At 42.0% G+C, this 26,764-nt stretch overlaps 1 protein-coding gene across 1 annotated transcript in view; it reads left to right on the top strand.

Moving 5' to 3' along the window:
* Window positions 1-26,167, top strand: part of LOC112244446 (leucine-rich repeat and immunoglobulin-like domain-containing nogo receptor-interacting protein 1-B) — a 30,868-nt gene extending 4,701 nt beyond the window's left edge. Inside the window, exon 2 of the mRNA XM_042317664.1 lies at window positions 23,741-26,167. Within this exon, the coding sequence (XP_042173598.1) occupies window positions 23,741-25,600 (1,860 nt within the window). The 3' untranslated portion in view covers window positions 25,601-26,167. The remainder of the gene's footprint in view (window positions 1-23,740) is intronic.
* Window positions 26,168-26,764: the final 597 nt, after the last annotated feature.

Raw genomic sequence — 26,764 nt, forward strand, 5'->3', positions numbered from 1 at the left:
GACACACAGGGTTACATTAATATACTGATAGAATAGGGTTTGATCTGACACACAGGGTTACATTAATATACTGATAGAAAGGGTTTAGAAACAGGGGTTTGATAGGGTTTGATCACACAGGGTTACATTAATATACTGATAGAAAGGGTTTGATCTGACACACAGGGTTACATTAATATACTGATAGAATAGGGTTTGATCTGACACACAGGGTTACATTAATATACTGATAGAATAGGGTTTGATCTGACACACAGGGTTACATTAATATACTGATAGAAAAGGGTTTGATCTGACACACAGGGTTACATTAATATACTAGAATAGGGTTTGAACACAGGGTTACATTAATATACTGATAGAAAAGGGTTTGATCTGACACACAGGGTTACATTAATATACTGATAGAAAAGGGTTTGATCTGACACACAGGGTTACATTAATATACTGATAGAAAAGGGTTTGATCTGACACACAGGGCTACATTAATATACTGATAGAAACAGGTATGACCTGACACACAGGGTTACATTAATATACTGATAGAAACAGGTTTGATCTGACACACAGGGTTACATTAATATACTGATAGAAAAGGGTTTGATCTGACACACAGGGTTACATTAATATACTGATAGAAAAGGGTTTGATCTGACACACAGGGTTACATTAATATACTGATAGGGTTTGATCTGACACACAGGGTTACATTAATATACTGATAGAAACAGGGTTTTTGTTACATTAATATACTGATCACACAGGGTTACATTAATATACTGATAGAATAGGGTTTGATCTGACACACAGGGTTACATTAATATACTGATAGAATAGGGTTTGATCTGACACACAGGGTTACATTAATATACTGATAGAATAGGGTTTGATCTGACACACAGGGTTACATTAATATACTGATAGAAAAGGGTTTGATCTGACACACAGGGTTACATTAATATACTGATAGAAACAGGTTTGATCTGACACACAGGGTTACATTAATATACTTATAGAAACAGGTTTGATAGAAAGGGTTTGATCACACAGGGTTACATTAATATACTGATAGAAAAGGGTTTGATCTGACACACAGGGTTACATTAATATACTGATAGAAAACTGATAGAAACAGGTTTGATCTGACACACAGGGTTACATTAATATACTGATAGAAAAGGGTTTGATCTGACACACAGGGTTACATTAATATACTGATAGAAAAGGGTTTGATCTGACACACAGGGTTACATTAATATACTGATAGAAACAGGTTTGATCTGACACACAGGGTTACATTAATATACTGATAGAAAGGGTTTGATCTGACACACAGGGTTACATTATACTGATAGGGTTTGATCTAGTTACATTAATATACAGGTTTGATCTGACACACAGGGTTACATTAATATACTGATAGAAAAGGGTTTGATCTGACACACAGAGTTACATTAATATACTGATAGAAACAGGTTTGATCTGACACACAGGGTTACATTAATATACTGATAGAAAAGGGTTTGATCTGACACACAGGGTTACATTAATATACTGATAGAAAAGGGTTTGATCTGACACACAGGGTTACATTAATATACTGATAGAATAGGGTTTGATCTGACACACAGGGTTACATTAATATACTGATAGGGTTTGATCTGACACACAGGGTTACATTAATATACTGATAGAAAAGGGTTTGATCTGACACACAGGGTTACATTAATATACTGATAGAATAGGGTTTGATCTGACACACAGGGTTACATTAATATACTGATAGAAAAGGGTTTGATCTGACACACAGGGTTACATTAATATACTGATAGAATAGGGTTTGATCTGACACACACATTAGGGTTACATTAATATACTGATAGAAAAGGGTTTGATCTGATACACAGGGTTACATTAATATACTGATAGAATAGGGTTTGATCTGACACACAGGGTTACATTAATATACAGATAGAAAAGGGTTTGATCTGACACACAGGGTTACATTAATATACTGATAGAATAGGGTTTGATCTGACACACAGGGTTACATTAATATACTGATAGAAAAGGGTTTGATCTGACACACAGGGTTACATTAATATACTGATAGAATAGGGTTTGATCTGACACACAGGTTTACATTAATATACTGATAGAAAAGGGTTTGATCTGACACACAGGGTTACATTAATATACTGATAGAATAGGGTTTGATCTGACACACAGGGTTACATTAATATACTGATAGAAAAGGGTTTGATCTGACACACAGGGTTACATTAATATACTGATAGAAAAGGGTTTGATCTGACACACAGGGTTACATTAATATACTGATAGAAAAGGGTTTGATCTGACACACAGGGTTACATTAATATACTGATAGAAACAGGTTTGATCTGACACACAGGGTTACATTAATATACTGATAGAAACAGGTTTGATCTGACACACAGGGTTACATTAATATACTGATAGAAAAGGGTTTGATCTGACACACAGGGTTACATTAATATACTGATAGAAAAGGGTTTGATCTGACAAGGGTTACATTAATATACAGGGTTACATTAATATACTGATTGATCTGACAACAGGGTTACATTAATATACTGATAGGGTTTGATCTGACACACAGGGTTACATTAATATACTGATAGAAACAGGTTTGATCTGACACACAGGGTTACATTAATATACTGATAGAATATGGTTTGATCTGACACACAGAGTTACATTAATATACTGATAGAATAGGGTTTGATCTGACACACAGGGTTACATTAATATACTGATAGAATAGGGTTTGATCTGACACACAGAGTTACATTAATATACTGATAGAAAAGGGTTTGATCTGACACACAGGGTTACATCAATATACTGATAGAAACAGGTTTGATCTGACCCACAGGGTTACATTAATATACTGATAGAAACAGGTTTGATCTGACACACAGGGTTACATTAATATACTGATAGAAAAGGGTTTGATCTGACACACAGGGTTACATTAATATACTGATAGAAACAGGTTTGATCTGACACACAGGGTTACATTAATATACTGATAGAAAAGGGTTTGATCTGACACACAGAGTTACATTAATATACTGATAGGGTTTGATCTGACACACAGGGTTACATTAATATACTGATAGGGTTTGATCTGACACACAGGGTTACATTAATATACTGATAGAATAGGGTTTGATCTGACACACAGGGTTACATTAATATACTGATAGAATAGGGTTTGATCTGACACACAGAGTTACATTAATATACTGATAGAAAAGGGTTTGATCTGACACACAGGGTTACATCAATATACTGATAGAAACAGGTTTGATCTGACCCACAGGGTTACATTAATATACTGATAGAAACAGGTTTGATCTGACACACAGGGTTACATTAATATACAGGTTTGTCTGACACACAGGGTTACATTAATATACTGATAGAAACAGGTTTGATCTGACACACAGGGTTACATTAATATACTGATAGAAAAGGGTTTGATCTGACACACAGGGTTACATTAATATACTGATAGAAACAGGTTTGAGGGTTTGATCTGACACACAGAGTTACATTAATATACTGATAGGGTTTGATCTGACACACAGGGTTACATTAATATACTGATAGAAACAGGTTTGATCTGACACACAGGGTTACATTAATATACTGATAGAAACAGGTTTGATCTGACACACAGGGTTACATTAATATACTGATAGAAAAGGGTTTGATCTGACACACAGGGTTACATTAATATACTGATAGAAACAGGTTTGATCTGACACACAGGGTTACATTAATATACTGATAGAAAAGGGTTTGATCTGACACACAGGGTTACATTAATATACTGATAGAAACAGGTTTGATCTGACACACAGGGTTACATTAATATACTGATAGAATAGGGTTTGATCTGACACACAGGGCTACATTAATATACTGATAGAATAGGGTTTGACCTGACACACAGGGTTACATTAATATACTGATAGAAACAGGTTTTATCTGACACACAGGGTTACATTAATATACTGATAGAAAAGGGTTGTTTTCCTTCCAATATTCTGAAAATATGTACAACCAAATATTTCAAGAGTAAATTCGATGCCTCCTCTACACATCAAAATAACAGAAATGAATATATCTTTTTAAAAACGTATGGATTGTGAGGTCAGAATACTGCCATGACGACCATTCGTTATATGGTAAAGAAGTAAGATAGGAGGTTCTCTCTCCAGATGAAGCCAGAAAGGACAACCAAATATTACTGAAAGTAACTTACATACATACATAGGAAAACCCCCAGAATAGTTGATCCTTTCAAAAAGATACGTCACTGTTCAAAAGTTTGAGGTCACTTAGAAATGTCCTTCTTATTGAAAAATAAAAGTCCATTAAAATAACATCAAATTGATCAGAAATACAGTGTAGACATTGTTAATGTTATAAATGACTATTGTAGCTGGAAGCGGCAGATTTTTTATGGAATATCTACATTTTGGCGTACAGAGGCCCATTATCAGTAACCATCACTCATGTGTTCCAATGGCATGTTGTGTTAGCTAATCCAAGTTTATCATTTTAAAAGGCTAATTGATTATTAGAAAACCCTTTTGCAATTATGTTAGCACAGCTGAAAACTGTCGTGCTGATTAAAGAAGCACTAAACTGGCCTTCTTTAGACCAGTTGAGTATCTGGAGCATCAGCATTTGTGGGTTCGATTACAGGCTCAAAATGGCCAGGAACAAAGCACTTTCTTCTGAAAATCGTCAGGCTATTCTTGTTCTGAGAAATGAAGGCTATTCCATGCGAGAAATTGCCAAGAAACTGAAGATCTTGTACAACACTGTGTACTACTCCCTTCACAGAACAGCTCAAACTGGCCCTAACCAGAATAGAAAGAGGAGTGGGAGGCCCTGGTGCACAACTGAGCAAGAGGACAAGTACATTAGAGTGTCTAGTTTGAGAAACAGACGCCTCACAAGTCCTCAATTGGCAGCTTCAATAATTATGCAAAACAACAGTCTCAACGTCGACAGTGAAGAGGCGACTCCGGGATGCTGGCCTTGTAGGCAGAGTTCCTCTGTCCAGTGTCTGTGTTCTTTTGCCTATCTTAATATATTATTTTTATTGGCCAGTCTGAGATATGTCTTTGTCTTTGCAACTCTGCCTAGAAGGCCAGCATCCTGGAGTCGCCTCTTCACTGTTGACGTTGAGACTGGACAGAGGAACTCTGCCTAGAAGGCCAGCATCCCGGAGTCGCCTCTTCACTGTTGACGTTGAGACTGGACAGAGGAACTCTGCCTAGAAGGCCAGCATCCCGGAGTCGCCTCTTCACTGTTGACGTTGAGACTGGACAGAGGAACTCTGCCTAGAAGGCCAGCATCCCGGAGTCGCCTCTTCACTGTTGACGTTGAGACTGGACAGAGGAACTCTGCCTAGAAGGCCAGCATCACGGAGTTGCCTCTTCACTGTTGACGTTGAGACTGGTGTTTTGCAGGGGACTATTTAATAGTGTATGTTTTTTGATCGCAAAATAAGAAAAAAAAAATGGAATTTGTAAAGTTGATCAATTTGGCAATTTCAGACAGAATATGACTTCCTTTCAGATGTATAAATCATTACACCATTTTTTCCTTCACATGTCAATGCTTTTTGCTCCATTTTGATGTGATTTTAATAGAATTTCACCGTTTTCTTACCACACATTTCTCTCCCATTTAAGCCCAATGTTGCAACATTTCCAGAAAATTCTACAGACTTGAAAAAACAACAACAACATTTATGACAATCAGAGGCGTATTCCAGGTATTTTTGAAGGGTAATTAATGAAAGGTTTTCCTCATTTGGATCTATGTTTGGGTCTCGCAGGGTGAAATGGGAAAGCAGAAGGTCTATAGTAGTGTTTGTATTGTTTGTGCTACAGCTTTAGGTTGATACATACAGTATGTGTCACGATAACAAGGTGACAGTAGATATCAAACTACAGAACATCGATGTCACATGAAATGTGGGGCTTTCACATCGTGACTGAGCGAGTGATTAAAACCACGACGGTTACCTGGCAACACGTTACTGTCGGTGGTCTAATGTAACAATCTATAAAACCTTCATAAACACTTCTCCAATTAGTCTTGCCATAATGAAAGCACAGATTCTTTAGCAAGCCCATCTGTTCAAGCACAATATCAACACGTGATTCCTTATAATAAGTACAGCACACACATGATCTGGATATCAGGCTCATTCATATCAATGATGTGCAGTAGAAACGTACTGTAGCAACAGAATGTTCATTAAGTACCGCTTAAGGCAGGACAATGTGTGTGAGCGCCACAGCGCCCCCTGGTTGTTTCAATACACTCACTGTTCATAGGCTACTACCGTTCGCTGATGTATGAGCCTATTGTGGGCCGCTGCAGTCTTTAAACATGCGATTGGCTCAACCGTGACATATCAGACAGGAAGTCATCACTCATCACTGTTTTGACTCTGTAAGCAGATGTGTCTCACGCATAATTCTGTTTTATCCTCTCAGACTACACAGAGACTACACAGAGACTACAAAGAGATGCTACAGAGATGCGGGCATGGTATAATGATTGTCTATAGCCTTGCTGTTACATTGTTCTCCTGGCCTATAGTGGTCATATGAAGGGTCTGTTCTGAATGTACACCTCAGGGTCTTGGTACTTAAACTGAACCCAATAACCATGGGCTCTTTCTCCCATTTAACTTGTGTAATTGATTGTGTTGTCTGTATAGTTGGGTAGCATGTAAGCACTGGGAACACCAATCTATATGCAGTTCCAAGATTGATAATTGCACTTTGATCGATTTGATTCAAATGGGAATGTTTTAACTATTTGGCAGAGGATGCCTTCATAGCGCCCTACTTGGCTTTTAACAGGATGGAAAACCAAATAGTGGTTAAGGTTGAGGACAATGCAGACGATGGCTGCACACAGTCTCTCTGGTGGTCTGACTGGTCATTACAGTAGTGAGGCGGTTCACTAGCCCCACTTCTGTTACACACAAGACGGAATGGAATGCAAGTCAACAACAAGCCATTACTAGTTCAACTCTTGACACGCAAAAAACAGATCTATAGATGAACATGTACACTGTAGGCCAACTTCCTGTTCAACAGTCCATCCACACCGCCCATCTCTTACATTGTGTGACCCTGTTGTGAGCAGTAGCTTTTCATGTAAATCAAGTCTGTGCCAAGGATATTTAGTCTGCCTGTCCTGTACACTAGTCCTCCGTGAGATATGGGGGGAAGTCAGAGAGTGAATGAAGCTACAGAATGCTGTAATAGTGATGTGGAAGGATGGACGGATTATAATCTCAACGGGGAGAGTGTTAAGGATGCTGCTGAAACCACAGCATTGCAGTAAACAGATGTAGGATCTTAATTTGGTCACACTTTTATTGATGAAAATGTTCCTGCAAAGCAGGAAATAAAAATGGTTGTGTATTCAAGGTTTAAAAGTTTCTATAAATTTCAGACTTGATTTTCCCTAACGAAAAATCTATCAGCCAGTACAAAAATATCCATGAATTCTAATCCACATAATAATTCACACTTCCTGTAGCAAAGTTGCTCAAATTAAGATCCTAAATATGTAATGGTTCCTTCCTGTCAGGGACCGTTAAGACGGTCGGACCACGTGTAGACCGCGTGCAGTCGGGAGGGACGGGTGAGACAGACAGACACAGACAGACAGACAGACAGACAGACAGACAGACAGACAGACAGACAGACAGACAGACAGACAGACAGACAGACAGACAGACAGACAGACAGACAGACAGACAGACAGACAGACAGACAGACAGACAGATCAGTCACGGGGTAGCCTACTCAATCTTGCTCTCTACAAATGTATTCACAAGGTCACAGTGGCGCTTCGCTGCAGCAGCCTCTCCCATTTAAATGTAATCATAACAGCTTTATGTAAAATATGATCCAGGCATGGTGGAGGATGTGGTTTGATTCTCCCTCTGACTCCTACACTCCACCGGCTCTATAATGCAGTGATCTTTGCATATTCTAAAACAAAGTGTGGGCTACTCATTTAACACTCCTCCTGCCCATTTGTTGTAATTGTCACTGTGAATATTTAGGGAAGTATTGGCTAGAGTGAGCTATATCAGCTAAATGAATATGAGAACGAAGATAGCTGGAGGTAATTATTATACGGGCGATTTGGGATGAAAAAAAATCTCCCAGAATCGCCCATTGTGCTGTCCATAAAGGGCCTTAAGAAGCTTGGCCGGTGGAAAATTGCCTTCAGGATTGCATTGAGCCACAGTTTTCAATTCTACTGGAAACTTGGATCCCTGTTGATACAGAGGGGAAAAGGTTTGTGTAATTACCAGCTTAGGCTGCTGCTATAGCAGGGAATTTCCAAGAGGAATGGTGTTAATGAGGAAAGAAGCTTCCCTTTACAGAATTATTATTAGACATTCAGTCAGAGCAGAGAGAGACAGATCTGTGTGGAAATATTACCAATTAGACTCGGCGCAGGCTTTGCACCGCAAGTCATTTCATACAGAACAAAGCACCCAAATGAAGTGAAACCAACCGAACAGCGACCATTACAATGTGTTCAGCACTCGTACAGGGATGTGTCATGCAGCACCATTTTCTGCACATTACATAACGAGCTGATGTTCTTACAGATCAGATATTCTATTTGGGTTTTTCACATTTCAGGTATTCTTCATCTGGTGTGTTCCAGTTCCTTCAACACAACAGGGTATTAGAACGTAGTGTAGCTAATTACATAAGACGTCTTACTTACTAGTCCCTATGTACTGTACATTGGAGCAGGCCTATTGGTGGTAGTGGTGGGATCTCCTTGTAGGGCCAAGTCCAATGGATAAGCATGACAGAGGCATAGATTAACAGCAGTGGAGGCTGGTGACTTGAAAAATGGAGGAGGATGGGAGACCCACGGTACAGGAGCGGACCGCACGGAAACGACAGTGTGTTTCCAAAATCGTCAAAGACGTATTATTTTAACCTATGTGATTATGTGTTATCATCTTTGCTAAGTAAATACCGGAGGAAAGGGGAAAGCCTACTTGAGCGCACGTGAAAAAACTGCGCTGCGTCAACATCTCTCTTTAATCAACATTTTTTGGATGATGCGATGGAAGTTATCTAATCATTTGGAATTGTTTTTCGACATCCCAGAAAAGACAGTCGATAACGTTCAATATGTTCAGCAAGTAAAACATTGTAAAGTGCAATTACCTCTGAAAGCTCCTTGTAGTTGCCCTTGTTGGCAGAACTTTCCCTTTCCCCATGTCCTCTATCGACGCAGCTTTTTCCCAGAAGCTTGAATCTGACGTGGGCATTTATATGCTCCCTGCTTTTGTTTTGCCGTTTAGCTGATCGATCGATGTTCTTCAGGTCACTGTACCCACCTTTCCACCAAGGCTCAGACTTTCCAAAAAGCGGGCTAGCAATACAGGCTTTTATGACAGGCTCCCTGTTTAACCAGCTATACTTTTGAAACCAGCTGGTTTTGAACAGAGGTCAGAGGTCAACCTTTGCTTTAAATTGGCACCTTTTCTGTGTAGCCCAGAGAATGAAAGGGGTTCTTCAACAAAAAGTCCACAACATTTTCTTCAGTGTTGGCCATTCTACCATTCTGGTGGAGAAATCTGCACACTCACGCTGATAGCTAGCTAGCTTAAAATAAATTGCACTAACTGGACACAAAAAGTTAGTTTTAAAACTAAGAAAATAATGTATAATATACCTCCTCCGTCTTCTGTAATTTGAAAAAACTAATTTGAATTGAATAATATCCCAAAAATGCTCAAATATCACTTTTCATCTCTATCCAACAATGTCACAAAGCTTCTCAACACATTGAACCCCCATAATGCTCTGTGGCACAATCCCAATACAACACTAGGTTAATTCTCTGACTATAATTCTGTGATTGGATGGACAACATGTCAATTCATGCTGCAAAAGCTTTGATTGGTTGCAGGACGTACTCCGGAAGTGGTCATAATTACCATGTATGTCTAAGGGGGTGAGGCCTATGAGCCTCCTAGGTTTTGTATTGAAGTCAATGTAGCCAGAGGAGGACGGAAGCTAGCTGTCCTCCGGCTACACCATGGTGCTACACCAGACAGTACTGTTGACGTTACTGTAGACCTTCATTGCAAAACAATAATTTAATCAATTGTTTGGTGACATATGAATATATTTTGCATAGATTTATCTAAACATTATAACTTTTAAATGTTTCTAATGATTTTATTTGTAAGAAATTTCCCTGAGGAAGATGGTCCTCCTCTGAGGACCCTCCACCGATTAACAGTAACCTCATATTGTTTTGTTGTTAATTCTACAAAGTAATCAGTAATTTACACTAAAAAGTCATTTTCAAGAGTATTTAAATGATGGAGAATTAGCCTACATGAGAAGGGGCCACTTGGGGGACATTTTCGGAGTCCCTGTGTCTTCAGATTCACAGACACCCAAATATCACCTGAGTATATTTTAACATGGCCTGTGGATTAACCAGACACACCATTTCTCTTTTAGTAGTAATCATTTGCCATTGACCTTGAAACATGTTATGATAATGGGGAACCATTAACTTGAAGAGCATATCAAGATATTATTTCTGAATCAAAAGGTATAACACAAGCTCTCTGGTAGGAGCTCAGCTCTTCCAATCCCCCCTGCCTAGTTTTGCTATCTTCACTTCAGTGTGCAAGGGCTTATTCTGTGGGATTCAAGGCTGCAGATAGAAACAATTTGCAAAGCTGGTAAAATCCCCTATTCTGCAAGACAGAGAACAATGGCTCTTCTATTAACACTCCATTTCTGTCTGGATGTGCTGTGACATTGTGCCCTAACAAATCAGCCCACGGGGGAATCCCAATGTGGTCGTAGTATATACAACGTCTTCTTCTCCTTTCCTGCACCAGCACTGACTGGAAGAAGGGAAAGCAATCATGATATTGGAGGCATTCAATACTTAGCTTTCACTTTCCACATGTTGTCAGATCAGCCGAGAGAAGGAGACGAGGAAGCCTCTTTAGACTATTGGGACCAACTGCTGTCTGGTTGCCATGGTAGCGGACAGTCTCTCCAAGTGTTCTGTGTCTGAGATCCAGTCACCAATTGTAGTTCTTGCTCTGGCAGTTTCCTCCCATGGTACACATACATTAGAGAAAAAGACAGGCCCCTAAAATAGTCCCAATCCAATATCATAGACAAGCAACCGGGACGTTGAAACCGTTGGAGTTAACATGAATTTGAACTGAGATCAGTTTTCAGTCCAGTAGCAGCCGGGGAGGCTTTCACCTAAACAAACCTACATGTACATAATACAACAATACAGCCTCGTACCCTCGTACACTGACTCGGTACCGGTACTACTTGTATATAGCCTCATTAATGTTATTTTATTGTGTGACTGTTACATTTTTATCAATTTGCTAATGTTCTTTCTTCTTAACTGCATTGTTTGGAAAAGGCTCGTAGGTAAACATTTCACGGTAAAGTCTACACTTGGAGCATGTGACAAATAACATTTGATTTGATTTGTGTTGTGTGGTTGGAGCCCTGTGTTCCAAGCTGTTAATTTTATCCCCTTGTTTTGTGTGTTCTCTAGAGTAGATTTGCCTGCTCGGATCTCCCACATTTCCCAGCAGCAACCTTCCCTCCACTTGGATCGCTCCCCTTCAATCAGCTGTCACTCAAATCTCATTAGCATATCCATCACTGTTTTAAAGGGGGGAAAGGCCCATTGGAACGGGCTCCTGTTGGAGGTCTAGGTGGAGTCGTCATGATGGCTGATACCTAGTCTTTTGTCTTTTCCCCCTTTGTGCTAGGCACTAGTAAAAGGGGCATGGTCTAACACAGGTTAAATAAGTGTATTGAATACCTATTCAATCCCTTCATCTGTTTGTGGTAATGAGGGAAAAGAGCACAGAAAAGGAAGCCATGCAAAAGCATTGAGATGCAACCCCATGTCTGAAAAGCTCCCCTGAAAGAGCATTGAGATGCACCCCATGTCCCTGAAGGAGGGGAGCACAGATGTGCTGCAGGCGAGAGTCTGTTGAATTAGATAAGAGAAGACAGACGAGACAGTTCTAAGTCATCAATGAGCTCTAATTTACTTCATTTCTCATGTAAAATCAACCTGCTACACATGCAAAGTGTACTTTTATGATGTACTTAATAACACCCAGCGTATCAATTTACGCAATCTACAGTATGTAGCCTACACTTTTGACAGTATTTTGAAAATGTTGAAATGCTTTGAAATTATCTTTGTTGTGATGGTTTGTGAAATTTGAGAATATGTATTGATTTTGGCTCAATCTGTCTGAGAAGTGTCTCTTTACAGTATGTCAACATCAAGGTGTCCAGAGTTTTTTTTTTTTTTCTCCGTAAGTCAACTTTTTAACAGATTCTCAGCTGTCAAAAACTCAAAGCTTTGATCTAAATCTTAGAGTAGTCAAACGGAACATCAAAGGTGGGTCGTTTTAGACTAAAAATAAAGCTCAAAGCATAAAAAAAATAAGTTGTTTCCGTTTCCATTTTAAATTGAATGTATTGGGATGCCAACTGCTTTACCCTTATTAGCTTCATGGTGTTACAGTACAGTATCATTGAGACGTGAGGCTAACTCATTAGCTTCATGGTATTACAGTACAGTATCATTGAGACGTGAGGCTAACTCATTAGCTTCATGGTATTACAGTACAGTATCATTGAGACGTGAGGCTAACTCATTAGCTTCATGGTATTACAGTACAGTATCATTGAGACGTGAGGCTAACTCATTAGCTTCATGGTATTACAGTACAGTATCATTGAGACGTGAGGCTAACTCATTAGCTTCATGGTATTACAGTATCATTGAGATGTGAGGCTAACTCATTAGCTTCATGATATTACAGTATCATTGAGATGTGAGGCTAACTCATTAGCTTCATGATATTGAGACGGCTACTCATTAGAGATGTATCATTGAGATGTGAGGCTAACTCATTAGCTTCATTGAGATAGCTTCATGGTATACAGTATCATTGAGATGTGAGGCTAACTCATTAGCTTCATGCTTCTATTACAGTATCATTGAGACGTGAGGCTAACTCATTAGCTTCATGGTATTACAGTATCATTGAGATGTGAGGCTAACTCATTAGCTTCATGGTATTACAGTATCATTGAGATGTGAGGCTAACTCATTAGCTAACAGTATCATTTAGCTTCATGGTATTGCAGTATCATTGAGATGTGAGGCTAACTCATTAGCTTCATGGTATTGCAGTATCATTGAGATGTGAGGCTAACTCATTAGCTTCATGGTATTACAGTATCATTGAGATGTGAGGCTAACTCATTAGCTTCATGTATTACAGTATATTGAGACAGCTAACTCATTAGCTTCATGGTATTACAGTATCATTGAGATGTGAGGCTAACTCATTAGCTTCATGGTATTACAGTATCATTGAGACGTGAGGCTAACTCATTAGCTTCATGGTATTACAGTATCATTGAGATGTGAGGCTAACTCATTAGCTTCATGGTATTGCAGTATCATTGAGATGTGAGGCTAACTCATTAGCTTCATGGTATTGCAGTATCATTGAGATGTGAGGCTAACTCATTAGCTTCATGGTATTATAGTATCATTGAGATGTGAGGCTAACTCATTAGCTTCATGGTATTACAGTATCATTGAGATGTGAGGCTAACTCATTAGCTTCATGGTATTATAGTATCATTGAGATGTGAACCTAACTCATTAGCTTCATGGTATTACAGTACAGTATCATTGAGACGTGAGGCTAACTCATTAGCTTCATGGTAATACAGTATCATTGAGATGTGAGGCTAACTCATTAGCTTCATGGTATTGCAGTATAATTGAGATGTGAGGCTAACTCATTAGCTTCATGCTATTAAATTATCTTTAAGATGTGAGGCTAAGTCATTAGCTTCATGGTATTACAGTATCATAGAGATGTGAACCTAACTCATTATCTTCATGATATTACAGCATCATTGAGATGTGAGGCTAACTCATTATCTTCATGATATTACAGCATCATTGAGATGTGAGGCTAACTCATTAGCTTCATGGTATTACAGTATCATAGAGATGTGAACCTAACTCATTATCTTCATGATATTACAGCATCATTGAGATGTGAGGCTAACTCATTAGCTTCATGGTATTACAGTATCATAGAGATGTGAGGCTAACTCATTATCTTCATGATATTACAGTATCATTGAGATGTGAGGCTAACTCATTAGCTTCATGGTATTACAGTATCATTGAGATGTGAGGCTAACTCATTAGCTTCATGGTATTACAGTATCATAGAGATGTGAACCTAACTCATTATCTTCATGATATTACAGCATCATTGAGATGTGAGGCTAACTCATTAGCTTCATGGTATTACAGTATCATTGAGATGTGAGGCTAACTCATTAGCTTCATGATATTACAGCATCATTGAGATGTGAGGCTTACCCAACCTGACTTATTGGTTACACTTCATGTGTCAGTACCTTTGACAGACCTTTTGATTTATTTAGATGGGATTCATTTTAACAACTGTCTCTAAGTATTATTTGGTCCAATCATTTGAGTAATTTGGTAAGGGAATTTTGAAGCAGGAAAGTATCAATTAGAAGTATCAACCTCTTTTAATACCCTGGTTTTCACTGATAGGCATACTGAGTCATCTACAGTGTTGATGCCCAGCATAGCAGAATTGCTGCCTGTAAAATCAATATTTTTCTTGCCTTGAAGGTCAGTCACTATGTTACCAATTTGTGTGGAAGGGGAAGAGAAATAACAACATCCAACATGTTGTTTGCGTTTTGTGTTCCGACAAGTGGAAATGTGGAAATATGTTGCGTGCTGACGGTGTTCCCATTTCTCTGTTACAAAGTCAAAGAAAATCCTTCATACTTCATGAGTTGTGAATGATTGACAACTATCCTTATTTGCACAGCTGACACAATAGGCCAAGTTGTCTCATCTATAGTATGTTGTGTAAGGTTGTTTGCTATAGTTAGTTTTGAATATTCTGCCTTGAATAGTTTTCTTTGAATAAATAGCCTTGAATATTAAACATTGAATAGCTGGCCTTGAATAGTTAGCATTGAATAGTAAGCCTTGAATAGTAAGCCTTGAATAGTTAGCCTTGAAAAGTCACTGGTCATAATAACAACACCCACCCGTAGCACGCCAGCAGGAATATCTCACTGGTCATCCCCAAAGCCAACACCTCCTTTGACCGCCTTTCCTTTCAGTTCTCTGCTGCCAATGACTGGAACAAATTGCAAAAATCGCTGAAGTTGGAGACTTATATCTCCCTCACTAACTTTAAGCATCAGCTATCTGAGCAGCTTACCGATCACTGCACTGCCCATCTGTAAATATCCCATCTGTAAATAACCCATCTGTAAATAGCCCATCTGTAAATAGCCATCCAATCTACCCGCCTCATCCCCCATATTGTTTTTATTTACTGTTTTTCTCTTTTGTACACCAGTATTTCTACTTGCACATCATCATCTGCACATCTATCACTCCAGTGTTCATTTGCTAAGTTGTAATTACTTCGCTACTTTGGCCTATGTATTGCCTTACCTCCTCACGTCATTTGCACACACTGTATATAGACTTTTTCTATTGTGTTATTGACTGTACATTTGTTTATTCCATGTGTAACTCTGTGGTGTTGTTTGTGTCACACTGCTTTGCTTTATCTTGGCCAGGTCGCAGTTGTAAATGAGAACTTGTTCTCAACTGGCCTTCCTGGTTAAATAAAGATTAAATGAAAAAAAAAAAATTGTTAGCCTTGAATATTTAGCCTTGAATATTAAGCCATAGGTCATAGGTCATAGAATAGTATTTGGATTTATTATGGATCCCCAATAGCTGCTGCCAAGACAGCAGCTACTCTTCCTGGGGTCCAGCAAAATTAAGGGAATTATACAATAAAAAAAACAGTACAATACATCCACAACACATTAAGTGTGTGCCCTCAGGCCACTACTCTACTACCACATATCTACAATACACAATTGTGTTATCGTGTGTGTGTTTGTGTGTGTGCATGTGTCTGTGCCTGTTTGTGTTTCTTCACAGTCCCCGCTGTTCCATAAGGTGTATTTTTTCTCTCTTTTTTAAATAAAAATGTACCGCTTGCATGAGTTACTTGATGTGGAATAGAGTTCCATGTAGTCATGGTTCTATGTGGTTCTGTGTAGACAGGGAATGTGTAGACATTCACAGTGTAAGTGGACCACTCCCTGTGATAACCAGCTTTCTTGCTCAGCTGCATCTTACAGGAGAGAGAGGGGGGGACGGATGGGAGAGAGAAAAATGTGTCAGAATGTGATGAGAACGAGAGGTCCAGAGAGGAAAGGGCTAGCAGTCCTACAACTGCAGGAGAGAGGAGGAAGAGGAAGGTCCACTGTGCTTCCTCCCAAGGTCATTATTAAGAGCACATGGAGAGAGGGATGGAGAGACAGGGAAAGAGGGATGGAGAGACAGATGGAGAGACAGGGAGAGAGGGATGGAGAGACAGGGAGAGAGGGATGGAGAGACAGATGGAGAGACAGGGAGAGAGGGATGGAGAGACAGGGAGAGAGGGATGGAGAGACAGATGGAGAGACAGGGAGAGAGGGATGGAGAGACATGGAGAGAGGGATGGAGAGACAGATGGAGAGACAGGGAGAGAGGGATGGAGAGAGGGATGGAGAGACAGGGAAAGAGGGATGGAGAGACAGATGGAGAGACAGGGAGAGAGGGATGGAGTGACAGGGAGAGAGGGATGGAGAGACAGGGAAAGAGGGATGGAGAGACAGATGGAGAGACAGGGAGAGAGGGATGGAGTGACAGGGAGAGAGGGATGGAGAGACAGATGGAGAGACAGGGAGAGGATGGAGTGACAGGGAGAGAGGGATGGAGAGACAGGGAAAGAGGGATGGAGAGACAGATGGAGAGACAGGGAGAGAGGGATGGATGAGGGATGGAGAGACAGGGAGAGAGGGATGGAGAGACAGGGAGAGAGGGATGGAGCGACATGGAGAGAGGGATGGAGAGACAGGGAGAGAGGGATGGAGAGACATGGAGAGAGGGATGGAGAGACAGGGAGAGAGGGATAGAGAGACAGGGAGAGAGGGAGGTGGAGACAGGGAGGGAGGGATGGAGGAACAGGTTCTATGTGGTTCTGTATAGACAGGGAATGTGTAGACATTCACAGTGCAAGTGGACCACTCCCTGTGATAACCAGCTTCCTTGCTCAGCTGCATCTACCAGGAGAGAGAGGGGGGGACGGATGGTAGAGAGAAAAATGTGTCAGAATGGGATGAGAACGAGAGGTCGAGAGGAAAGGGCTAGCAGTCCTACAACTGCAGGAGAGAGGAGGAAGAGGAAGGTCCACTGTGCTTCCTCCCAAGGTCATTATTAAGAGGACATGGAGAGAGTGATGGAGAGACAAGGAGAGAGGGATGGAGAGACAGGGAGTGAGAGATGGAGAATCAGGGAGAGAGAGAGATGGAGAAACAGGGAGAGGGGGAGGTGGAGAGATGGAGGTGGAGACCGGGAGAGAGGGATGGAGAGACAGGGAGAGAGGGATGGAGAGACAGGGAGAGAGGGATGGAGAGACAAGGAGAGAGGGATGGAGAGACAGGGAGTGAGAGATGGAGAATCAGGGAGAGAGAGAGATGGAGAAACAGGGAGAGGGGGAGGTGGAGAGATGGAGGTGGAGACCAGGAGAGAGGGATGGAGAGACAGGGAGAGAGGGATGGAGAGACAGGGAGAGAGGGATGGAGAGACAGGGAGAGAGGGATGGAGAGACAGGGAGAGAGGGATGGAGAGACAGGGAGAGAGGGATGGAGAGACAGGGAAAGAGGGATGGAGAGACAGGGAGAGAGGGATAGGAGACAGGGAGAGAGGGATGGAGAGACAAGGGAGAGGGATGGAGAGACAGGGAGTGAGAGATGGAGAATCAGGGAGAGAGAGAGATGGAGAAACAGGGAGAGGGGGAGGTGGAGAGATGGAGGTGGAGACCGGGAGAGAGGGATGGAGAGACAGGGAGAGAGGGATGGAGAGACAGGGAGAGAGGGATGGAGAGACAGGGAGAGAGGGATGGAAAGACAGGGAGAGAGGGAGGTAGAGACGGGGAGAGGGATGGAGAGACAGGGAGAGAGGGATAGAGAGACAGGGAGAGAGGGAGGTAGAGACAGGGAGAGAGGGATGGAGAGACAGGGAGAGAGGGAGGTGGAGACAGGGAGAGAGAGATGGAGAGACAGGGAGAGAGGCAGGGAGAGGGGGATGGAGAGACAGGGAGAGAGGCAGGGAGAGAGAGATGGAAACAGAGAGAGAGGGAGGTGGAGACAGGGAGAGAGGCAGGGAGAGAGAGATGGAGATGGAAACAGAGAGAGAGGGAGGTGGAGAGAGGGGTTGAATTTCCTGTTTTTATGGGTTGAATTTCCTCCAAAGTGGAAAGAAATGAGATCATGCACTAAACTCCAATACAAACATGCAAAGTGATTTGAGACTGAAAGCAACATTGGTAATGGGTTCTCTTGTCATTTTAATTTTAAGGGTTATTTCAATTACATTGTTTGATTTATTTCTGCCCCATATAAAATAACAATAAAAATACAAACTTTTGCAAGTGAATCCCGGATGACATAATACAGTAAAATATCCTGTAACCATTCTCTCTGTGATGTATTTTCACAGGAAGACAAAACATCAAATAAGGCTGCATGACTTTAGGTTAGGATACAACTAAAGCACCAAAGCACAGCAATGCCTTTCATCCACACGTCCATGTTATTGTCTGGACATGCAGTGGGCGATACAGGCTGCGTTTACACAGGCAGCCCAATTCTGATCTTATGCCCAGTTATGCCCAGTTATGAGTTGGTCAAAAGAGCAATTCTTAGCAAAAGATCAGAATTGGTCTGCCTGCGTAAATGCAGCCTTAGTCATGTGTTAGCGAGTTGTTATGCCAGACCATCTTTGACTCATTGTGTTTGGCATTTCATCACAGTTCAAAATGACGTCACAACATTTACATTCAAGTGCTTTTATCAGTTGAAATATCAAAATGTCTCCTTCATCCTTTTTATTTTCCTCGGCTGGTAGACTGATGTCCTGTCTGGGCTCGATAAAGACCAGCCATTTCGTCTATCAGATATCTAATAGCTGTTTGATTGTGTGACATATTCCAAACCCTCAATTAGCATCAGTGAGATGTCACAGTCACTAACCCAATACATTAATGAACCCAAGGTTCAATTCTCATCTATATTGTGTGGCATATTCCAAACCCTCAATTAGGTTGGGTGGAGGTCTGTGAATGCTTTTAAACCAACCTGATCTATCCATTCACAAGCCACACAATAATACTGTATGGTGAAAGGTTGAAACATGTTCTTGCAGTTTGAAACCAACAAAGTAGATTTTGTTGTATTACAGGAGTTGTTGTATTACAGGAGTTATACTGTCACTATACAACCCTTTGAAAAATTTGAATTTAGATTGGAGGAGAAATGTAGAAGACAGTTAGACCTACTGGGTCGCTGGTCCTGCTAAAAGAACAGTCCCAACTGTTCTAATGGCAGTACTTTCTCTCCGTCTGGCATTTGTAAGGTGTAATTTGTGTTACCACACTGCTACCAGCAGAATCCCTCTCATCCTACTGTCACGTCTGTTTTGTTAATCGTACAACTATGTGACACAAGTTGCGCAAAGAGAGATACTATCGAGCACTTCCGCCGAACAATTGAAGCACTCTTGAAAAACCATTATGTGTTGCAGGGAATGAGCTCCCTCACATCTCATCTGTGTGAGTTCAAGCTGTTTATATGCTGATTCAGTACCGCCACTTATCAGCAGTGACGACATGCCGGCTCTCTGGCAGGAGACTGTTTCTGTTCCACTTGATACTTCCATTCATACTCTACAACCTGGACAGCTTTGTACAACTCTCTACTGTACACTCATCATTTTGCTCCTCTCGCTGGGGGAAACCCAGTCGAGGTAGAGCTGTGGTACTGGTCTAGTGCGTAGTACTACTGGCATATTATACTTTCATTAAACTGTAATAGAGTGTTTCTCAGAAATACCTGAAAAACAGATGTCTGTAGATCAAAGTGAAATACTTCCTAGAGTATTTATCTTTTGGAGAATGCATCGGAGACCACAGAAATGTTTAATAAGAATGGTTAGCTTACTACTTCATAAACCACATAAACCATGAAATCTTACTGTACTGCCCAGTGGTTAAATATGATGTCGACCGCAGCCACTCTTGGAAGCCAAACGCATCATGTGCCATAGAACTAGAATCCATAGAACAAGCCTCCCTATTCAAGTCAATGATGGCATAATGGGTGGATTCTATTTCTATGGTATGTGCCACATAGTTTTGGTTACTGTGGTGACCGTGGTCCTAAAATGGAACCTTTGATCATTCGTTTATGTCCAGGAATCTGTCCCTGGAGAAATGTACAGTCTAGTTAACATTTTTAGTCCCTGGAGAAATGTACAGTCTAGTGAACATGTTTAGTCCCTGGAGAAATGTACAGTCTAGTGAACATGTTTAGTCCCTGGAGAAATGTACAGTCTAGTGAACATGTTTAGTCCCTGGAGAAATGTACAGTCTAGTGAACATGTTTAGTATCTGTCCCTGGAGAAATGTACAGTCTAGTGAACATGTTTAGTCCCTGGAGAAATGTACAGTCTAGTGAACATGTTTAGTGTCTGGAGAAATGTACAGTCTAGTGAACATGTTTAGTGTCTGTCCCTGGAGAAATGTACAGTCTAGTGAACATGTTTAGTATCTGTCCCTGGAGAAATGTACAGTCTAGTGAACATGTTTAGTGTCTGTCCCAGGAGAAATGTACAGTCTAGTGGACATGTTTAGTGTCTGTCCCAGGAGAAATGTACAGTCTAGTGGACATGTTTAGTGTCGGGAGAAATGTACAGTCTAGTGAACATGTTTAGTCCCTGGAGAAATGTACAGTCTAGTGAACATGTTTAGTCCCTGGAGAAATGTACAGTCTAGTGAACATGTTTAGTCCCTGGAGAAATGTACAGTCTAGTGAACATGTTTAGTGTCTGTCCCTGGAGAAATGTACAGTCTAGTTAACATGTTTAGTGTCTGTCCCTGGAGAAATGTACAGTCTAGTGAACATGTTTAGTCCCTGGAGAAATGTACAGTCTAGTGAACATGTTTAGTCCCTGGAGAAATGTACAGTCTAGTGAACATGTTTAGTCCCTGGAGAAATGTACAGTCTAGTGAACATGTTTAGTCCCTGGAGAAATGTACAGTCTAGTGAACATGTTTAGTCCCTGGAGAAATGTACAGTCTAGTGAACATGTTTAGTCCCTAGAGAAATGTACAGTCTAGTGAAACCACAATGTTTGGTTAGTTACTGTATGTTCAGTATGTAGATATGCCTACATTACTTGCATACAAGTGAGCCTCCCTGTAGCATGTATTTCATCAGATGTTTTTGGACTTGGGAACTTTTCTTTCACCATGCATTTTGGGGAAAACAAACAGTATTTCTGATTGACCTTTGAGTTTGTAGATTCTTGTTGCACTGTGCAGACAGCCTTTCTTCCTCTCGGTCTCTGTGGGCTTTAACCAGGAGTCATTGAAATGGTTTGAGGACAGTGACATTTACCCTGTCCTTTAGGGACATTTAGCAACATTAGCGCATATTGATGGATGGTACAGATTTTTAGCTTGACTGTCAAGTAAAGTCCTCTATTGAGAGAATGTCCAGAGAGCTATTATTCTAACTTAGCATGGCTTCTTCACAGAGCACATCCCACAGACATGGATGAGCCTCAAATTGTATGATCGATGTGGGAACCAGAGCTTGAAGGCTTTTGCAAGTTAAAACGCCCCTGAGTCTAAAGCAAATAAGGGTTTAAACAGTCTCTCTCTCTCTCCGTTTATCACTTCTCTGCAGCAATCAATGTTGTATATCACTCCAAGGTCGACAGCTCGCCAGCCATCCGCATGGTAGTGTATGGTATCGCATGGTAGTGTTGTATGGTATCGCATGGTAGTGTTGCATGGTAGTGTTGTATGGTATCACATGGTAGTGTTGTATGGTATCACATGGTAGTGTTGTATGGTATCACATGGTAGTGTTGTATGGTATCGCATGGTAGTGTTGTATGGTATCGCATGGTAGTGTTGTATGGTATCACATGGTAGTGTTGTATGGTATCACATGGTAGTGTTGTATGGTATCACATGGTAGTGTTGTATGGTATCACATGGTAGTGTTGTATGGTATCACATGGTAGTGTTGTATGGTATCGCATGGTAGTGTTGCATGGTAGTGCCGCATGGTAGTGTTGCATGGTAGTGTTGCATGGTAGTGTGTTGCATGGTAGTGTTGCATGGTAGTGTTGCATGGTAGTGTTGCATGGTAGTGTTGCATGGTAGTGTTGCATGGTAGTGTTGCATGATAGTGCTGCATGGTAGTGTTGCATGGTAGTGTTGCATGGTAGTGTTGCATGGTAGTGTTGCATGGTAGTGCTGCATGGTAGTGTTGCATGGTAGTGTTGCATGGTAGTGTTGCATGGTAGTGTTGCATGGTAGTGTTGCATGGTAGTGTTGTGTTTAGTTGCAGGCAGCACACTTGTTTATACACGCCATTTAATCCATTGAATTAAAGCACATTTCGGTAAGCTATTTCTCATTCCAACTACTTGTCACAGGGAGATTGACAGGTGACTCAAGGTGCTTCTAACACCTGGAACAGTAACTGACAGACCCTGGAGCCCACAAGGCAGCCCATTTCTCCCTCGGCCAGCAGATGAAGAGTTCATAAAGCCAGGATAAAGAATGTATCTGTCCCTCATGGTTGGATGGACAGTAGTTCTTTGGGGTTCACAGAAGACTTACAGTCCTATGTCGGTAGAGCAGCAGTTGGTGTTTAGGACCATGACACACAGATAAGAGAAGAGTAACAGAGAAGAGTAACCTGCAATCGGAATAGACAAGAGTAAAACATCCTCCATGCAATTGTACAGAACAATACATTGTGTTCCATACAAGCCTGGCATAATTCTCTTTCACATTGGAAGTAGGTATCTCTCCATAATTTGTCAATTCAACTGACATTTGTTTATGGCTGTAAATACTTTGTCTGCTTCATTTAGTTGATTGAGGTTTATGAGAGAGCCTGATCAGAAGTGAAAAGGACTAATTTGAGCATTGTCGTTTATTGCATTAAAAAAACAATTAAAGCTGTAATTCAGATGTGTCCTCTGTGAGTGGCGTAGTTACTAAATACCACAGGAATAGTTTGAAGAAGATTTTTTGTTGTGAAAGGAAATCTGAGGTTTTCTGTTCACCTTCTGGTATTTCACCTGATATTTATACCACTTGTCTAACCCAGAGCCTTTAGTCCAAATCTGAGGCGGATGTAACCCTGTGACATCATCTTCTGAGTTATGATTTTTGTCTGTTGTGTGGCTAAAGTATTGTTTGTTAAATAAACACAAATGTTTTTTATATCAATAATACTTCAGGAGATAAGCGTCAATCCTGACAAAATAATATATTTTAAAAAATGTGTTTATACGTGTAGTTCTCCTTTAAATGTGCCAACCATCCCTCTTACTTCTGTCTCCACAGGTAAGCAGTAGAATGGTGTCCGGGGAGGCAGGTGGGCACAGCTACCTGGTGGCGTGCTGGCAGCCCATCCTGGTCCTAATGCTGGGCACTGTCCTCTCCGGCTCCACCACCGGCTGCCCGTCCCGCTGTGAGTGTAATGCTCAGGAACGTTCCGTGGTGTGCCATCGACGGAGGCTGGCCTCGTTTCCCGAGGGCATCCCCATCGAGACGAAACTACTGGACCTCAGCAAGAACCGTCTGAAAAGCCTGGGGCCTGAGGAGTTCATCAACTACCCACAGCTGGAGGAGCTGCAGCTCAATGAGAACAATATCTCTTCCATGGAGCCCGGGGCTTTTAGCAACCTTGTCGGCTTGCGGACTCTGGGGCTGCGCAACAACCAGCTTAAGCTAATCCAGTTGGGAGTGTTCACAGGCCTCAGCAACCTCACCCAGCTGGACATTAGCGAGAACAGAATTGTCATCCTGCTGGACTACATGTTCCGGGAGCTGTACAATCTGAAGGCTCTGGAAGTGGGCGATAACGACCTGGTGTTCATCTCTCACCGAGCGTTCCACGGCCTCAGCAGCCTGGAACAGCTGACCATGGAGCGGTGCAACCTGACCTCTGTGCCCACTGAGGCCCTGAGCCATCTGCACAACCTGCTGTCGCTGCGACTACGCCACCTCACCGTCAATGCCGTCAGGGATTACTCCTTCAAGAGGCTGGAACGCCTGAGGGTGTTAGAGATCTCCTACTGGCCCTACCTGGACACCATGACTTCCAAATGCCTGTACGGCCTCAACATCACCTCCCTGACCATCACAAACTGTAACCTCACCGCCATCCCTTACCAGGCCATCCGACACCTTGGGCACCTTCTCTTTCTCAACTTGTCTTTTAATCCCATTCACACGGTGGAGGGGAACAAGCTGCACAATCTAATGAGGCTCCAGGCCTTCCACTTGGTAGGAGGGAGATTAGCCACAATCGAGCCCTACTCCTTCCGGGGCTTGAACCATCTCCGAGTCCTCAACGTATCCAGCAATAGCCTGAGCACCCTGGAGGAATCTGTGTTTCACTCCGTGGGGAACCTGGAGACCCTGGCACTGTACGGGAACCCACTGGCCTGCGACTGCCGACTGCTCTGGGTCTTCCGTCGCCGCTGGAGGCTCAACTTCAACCGGCAGCAGCCCTCCTGCTCTTTGCCCGAGGCCGTGCAGGGCAAGGAGTTCAAAGACTTCCCCGACATCCTCCCCTCCGATTCCTTCACCTGCCAGAAGTCCAGGATACAAGACCACAAGGCACTGCAGAGGCACGTAGACGAGGGCACAACGGTCCATTACACATGCCAGGCCGACGGCGACCCAGCCCCCGTGATCATGTGGCTGTCCCCCAAGAAGCAGTTTATCACCACCAAGTCCGTGGGGCGTCTCAGCGTGTCCCCCGAGGGCACGCTAGAGGTGCGCTACGCCCAGATCCAGGACAACGGTACCTACCTGTGCATCGCCAGCAATGCCGCAGGGAATGACACCAAGCCCGCCCACCTGCATGTGCACAGCTACTCGCCCAACTGGCCGCACCAGCCCAACAAGACGTTTGCTTTCATCTCCAACCAGCCCAGCGAGGACGGGGCCAACGGGACCCTGGCCCAGGTTCCCTTCCCATTCGACGTGAAGACTCTGATCATCGCCACCACCATGGGATTTATCTCGTTCCTCGGCGTCGTCCTCTTCTGTCTCGTCATCCTCTTCCTCTGGAGCAGAGGAAAAGGCAACGTCAAGCCAAACATAGAGATTGAGTATGTACCGCGTAAGGCGGAGGCAGGTGAGAGTAGTCCAACCGGCGATGCGCCACGTAAATTCAACATGAAAATGATGTGAGACTCAAGCTTACTGACACACTATATTCTCTTTAAATATATGTGGAATTTATGAGAGATAGACATCTTGATACTATACCCCAAGACTGTTTTACCTTCAGGGACTGAATCTTAAACAGCGAGTGTTGGATTTAAAAAGTATTCAAATCTCTGTGCGTTTTTATGGGCAATAGTCATAAAGAAAATAAGCCAGTCATGTTTTATGCTCCTTTCAACCTGAAAAGGGAGATTGTCTTTATCTGGTCTTTTGATTGTTTTATTTTCTCTGTGTCTTGTTCTTCTTACCATGTACAATGAGCAAAGGAATGGTCGCAATACCACTTAAAGGGGTAGTTCACAAAAATACTGAAATTGACAGCAGCAACGGTAAGAGGAATATCATGTCAATTTGTTTGAACTATACCTTTAATGGTTATGGGTTTTGAGCATATTACTGTATTATGAGCAGGTGCAATTCAAGCAATGTACGTACAGTGCATTCGGAAAGTATTCAGACCCCCCTTGACTTTTTCCAAATGTTGTTACGTTACAGCCTTATTCTAAAATTGATTAAATCATTTTTTAACTCATCAATGTACACACAACACCCAATAATAACAAAGCAAAAACAGGTATTCAGACCCTTTACTCAGTAAACACCGGTATTTGGGGAGTTTTTCCCATTCTTCTCTATAGATCCTCTCAAGCTCTGTCAGGTTGGATGGTGAGCGTCGCTGCACAGCTATTTTCAGGTCTCTCCAGAGATGTTCGATGGGGTTCAAGTCCGGGCTCTGGCTTTTCATCAAGGATCTCTTTGTACTTTGCTCCGTTCATCTTTGCCTCAATCCTGATTAGTCTCCCAGTTTCTGCTGCTGAAAAAAATCACCACAGCATGATGCTGCCACCACCATGCTTCACCGTCGGGATGGTGCCATGTTTCCTCCACACGTGACGCTTGCCATTCAGGCCAAAGAGAGTGTTTAGGTGCCTTTGGCAAACTACAAGCCGGCTGTCATGTGCCTTTTACTGAGGAGTGACTTCCGTCTGGCCACCGTCCCATAAAGGCCTGATTGGTGGAGTGCTGCACAGATGGTTGTCCTTCTGGAAGGTTCTCCCATCACCACAGAGGAACTCTGTCAGAGTGACCATCGGGTTCTTGGTCACTTCCCTGACCAAGGCACTTCTC

Source organism: Oncorhynchus tshawytscha, unplaced genomic scaffold (genome assembly GCF_018296145.1).
Source record: "Oncorhynchus tshawytscha isolate Ot180627B unplaced genomic scaffold, Otsh_v2.0 Un_scaffold_14841_pilon_pilon, whole genome shotgun sequence".
NCBI classification, from domain to species: domain Eukaryota; kingdom Metazoa; phylum Chordata; class Actinopteri; order Salmoniformes; family Salmonidae; genus Oncorhynchus; species Oncorhynchus tshawytscha.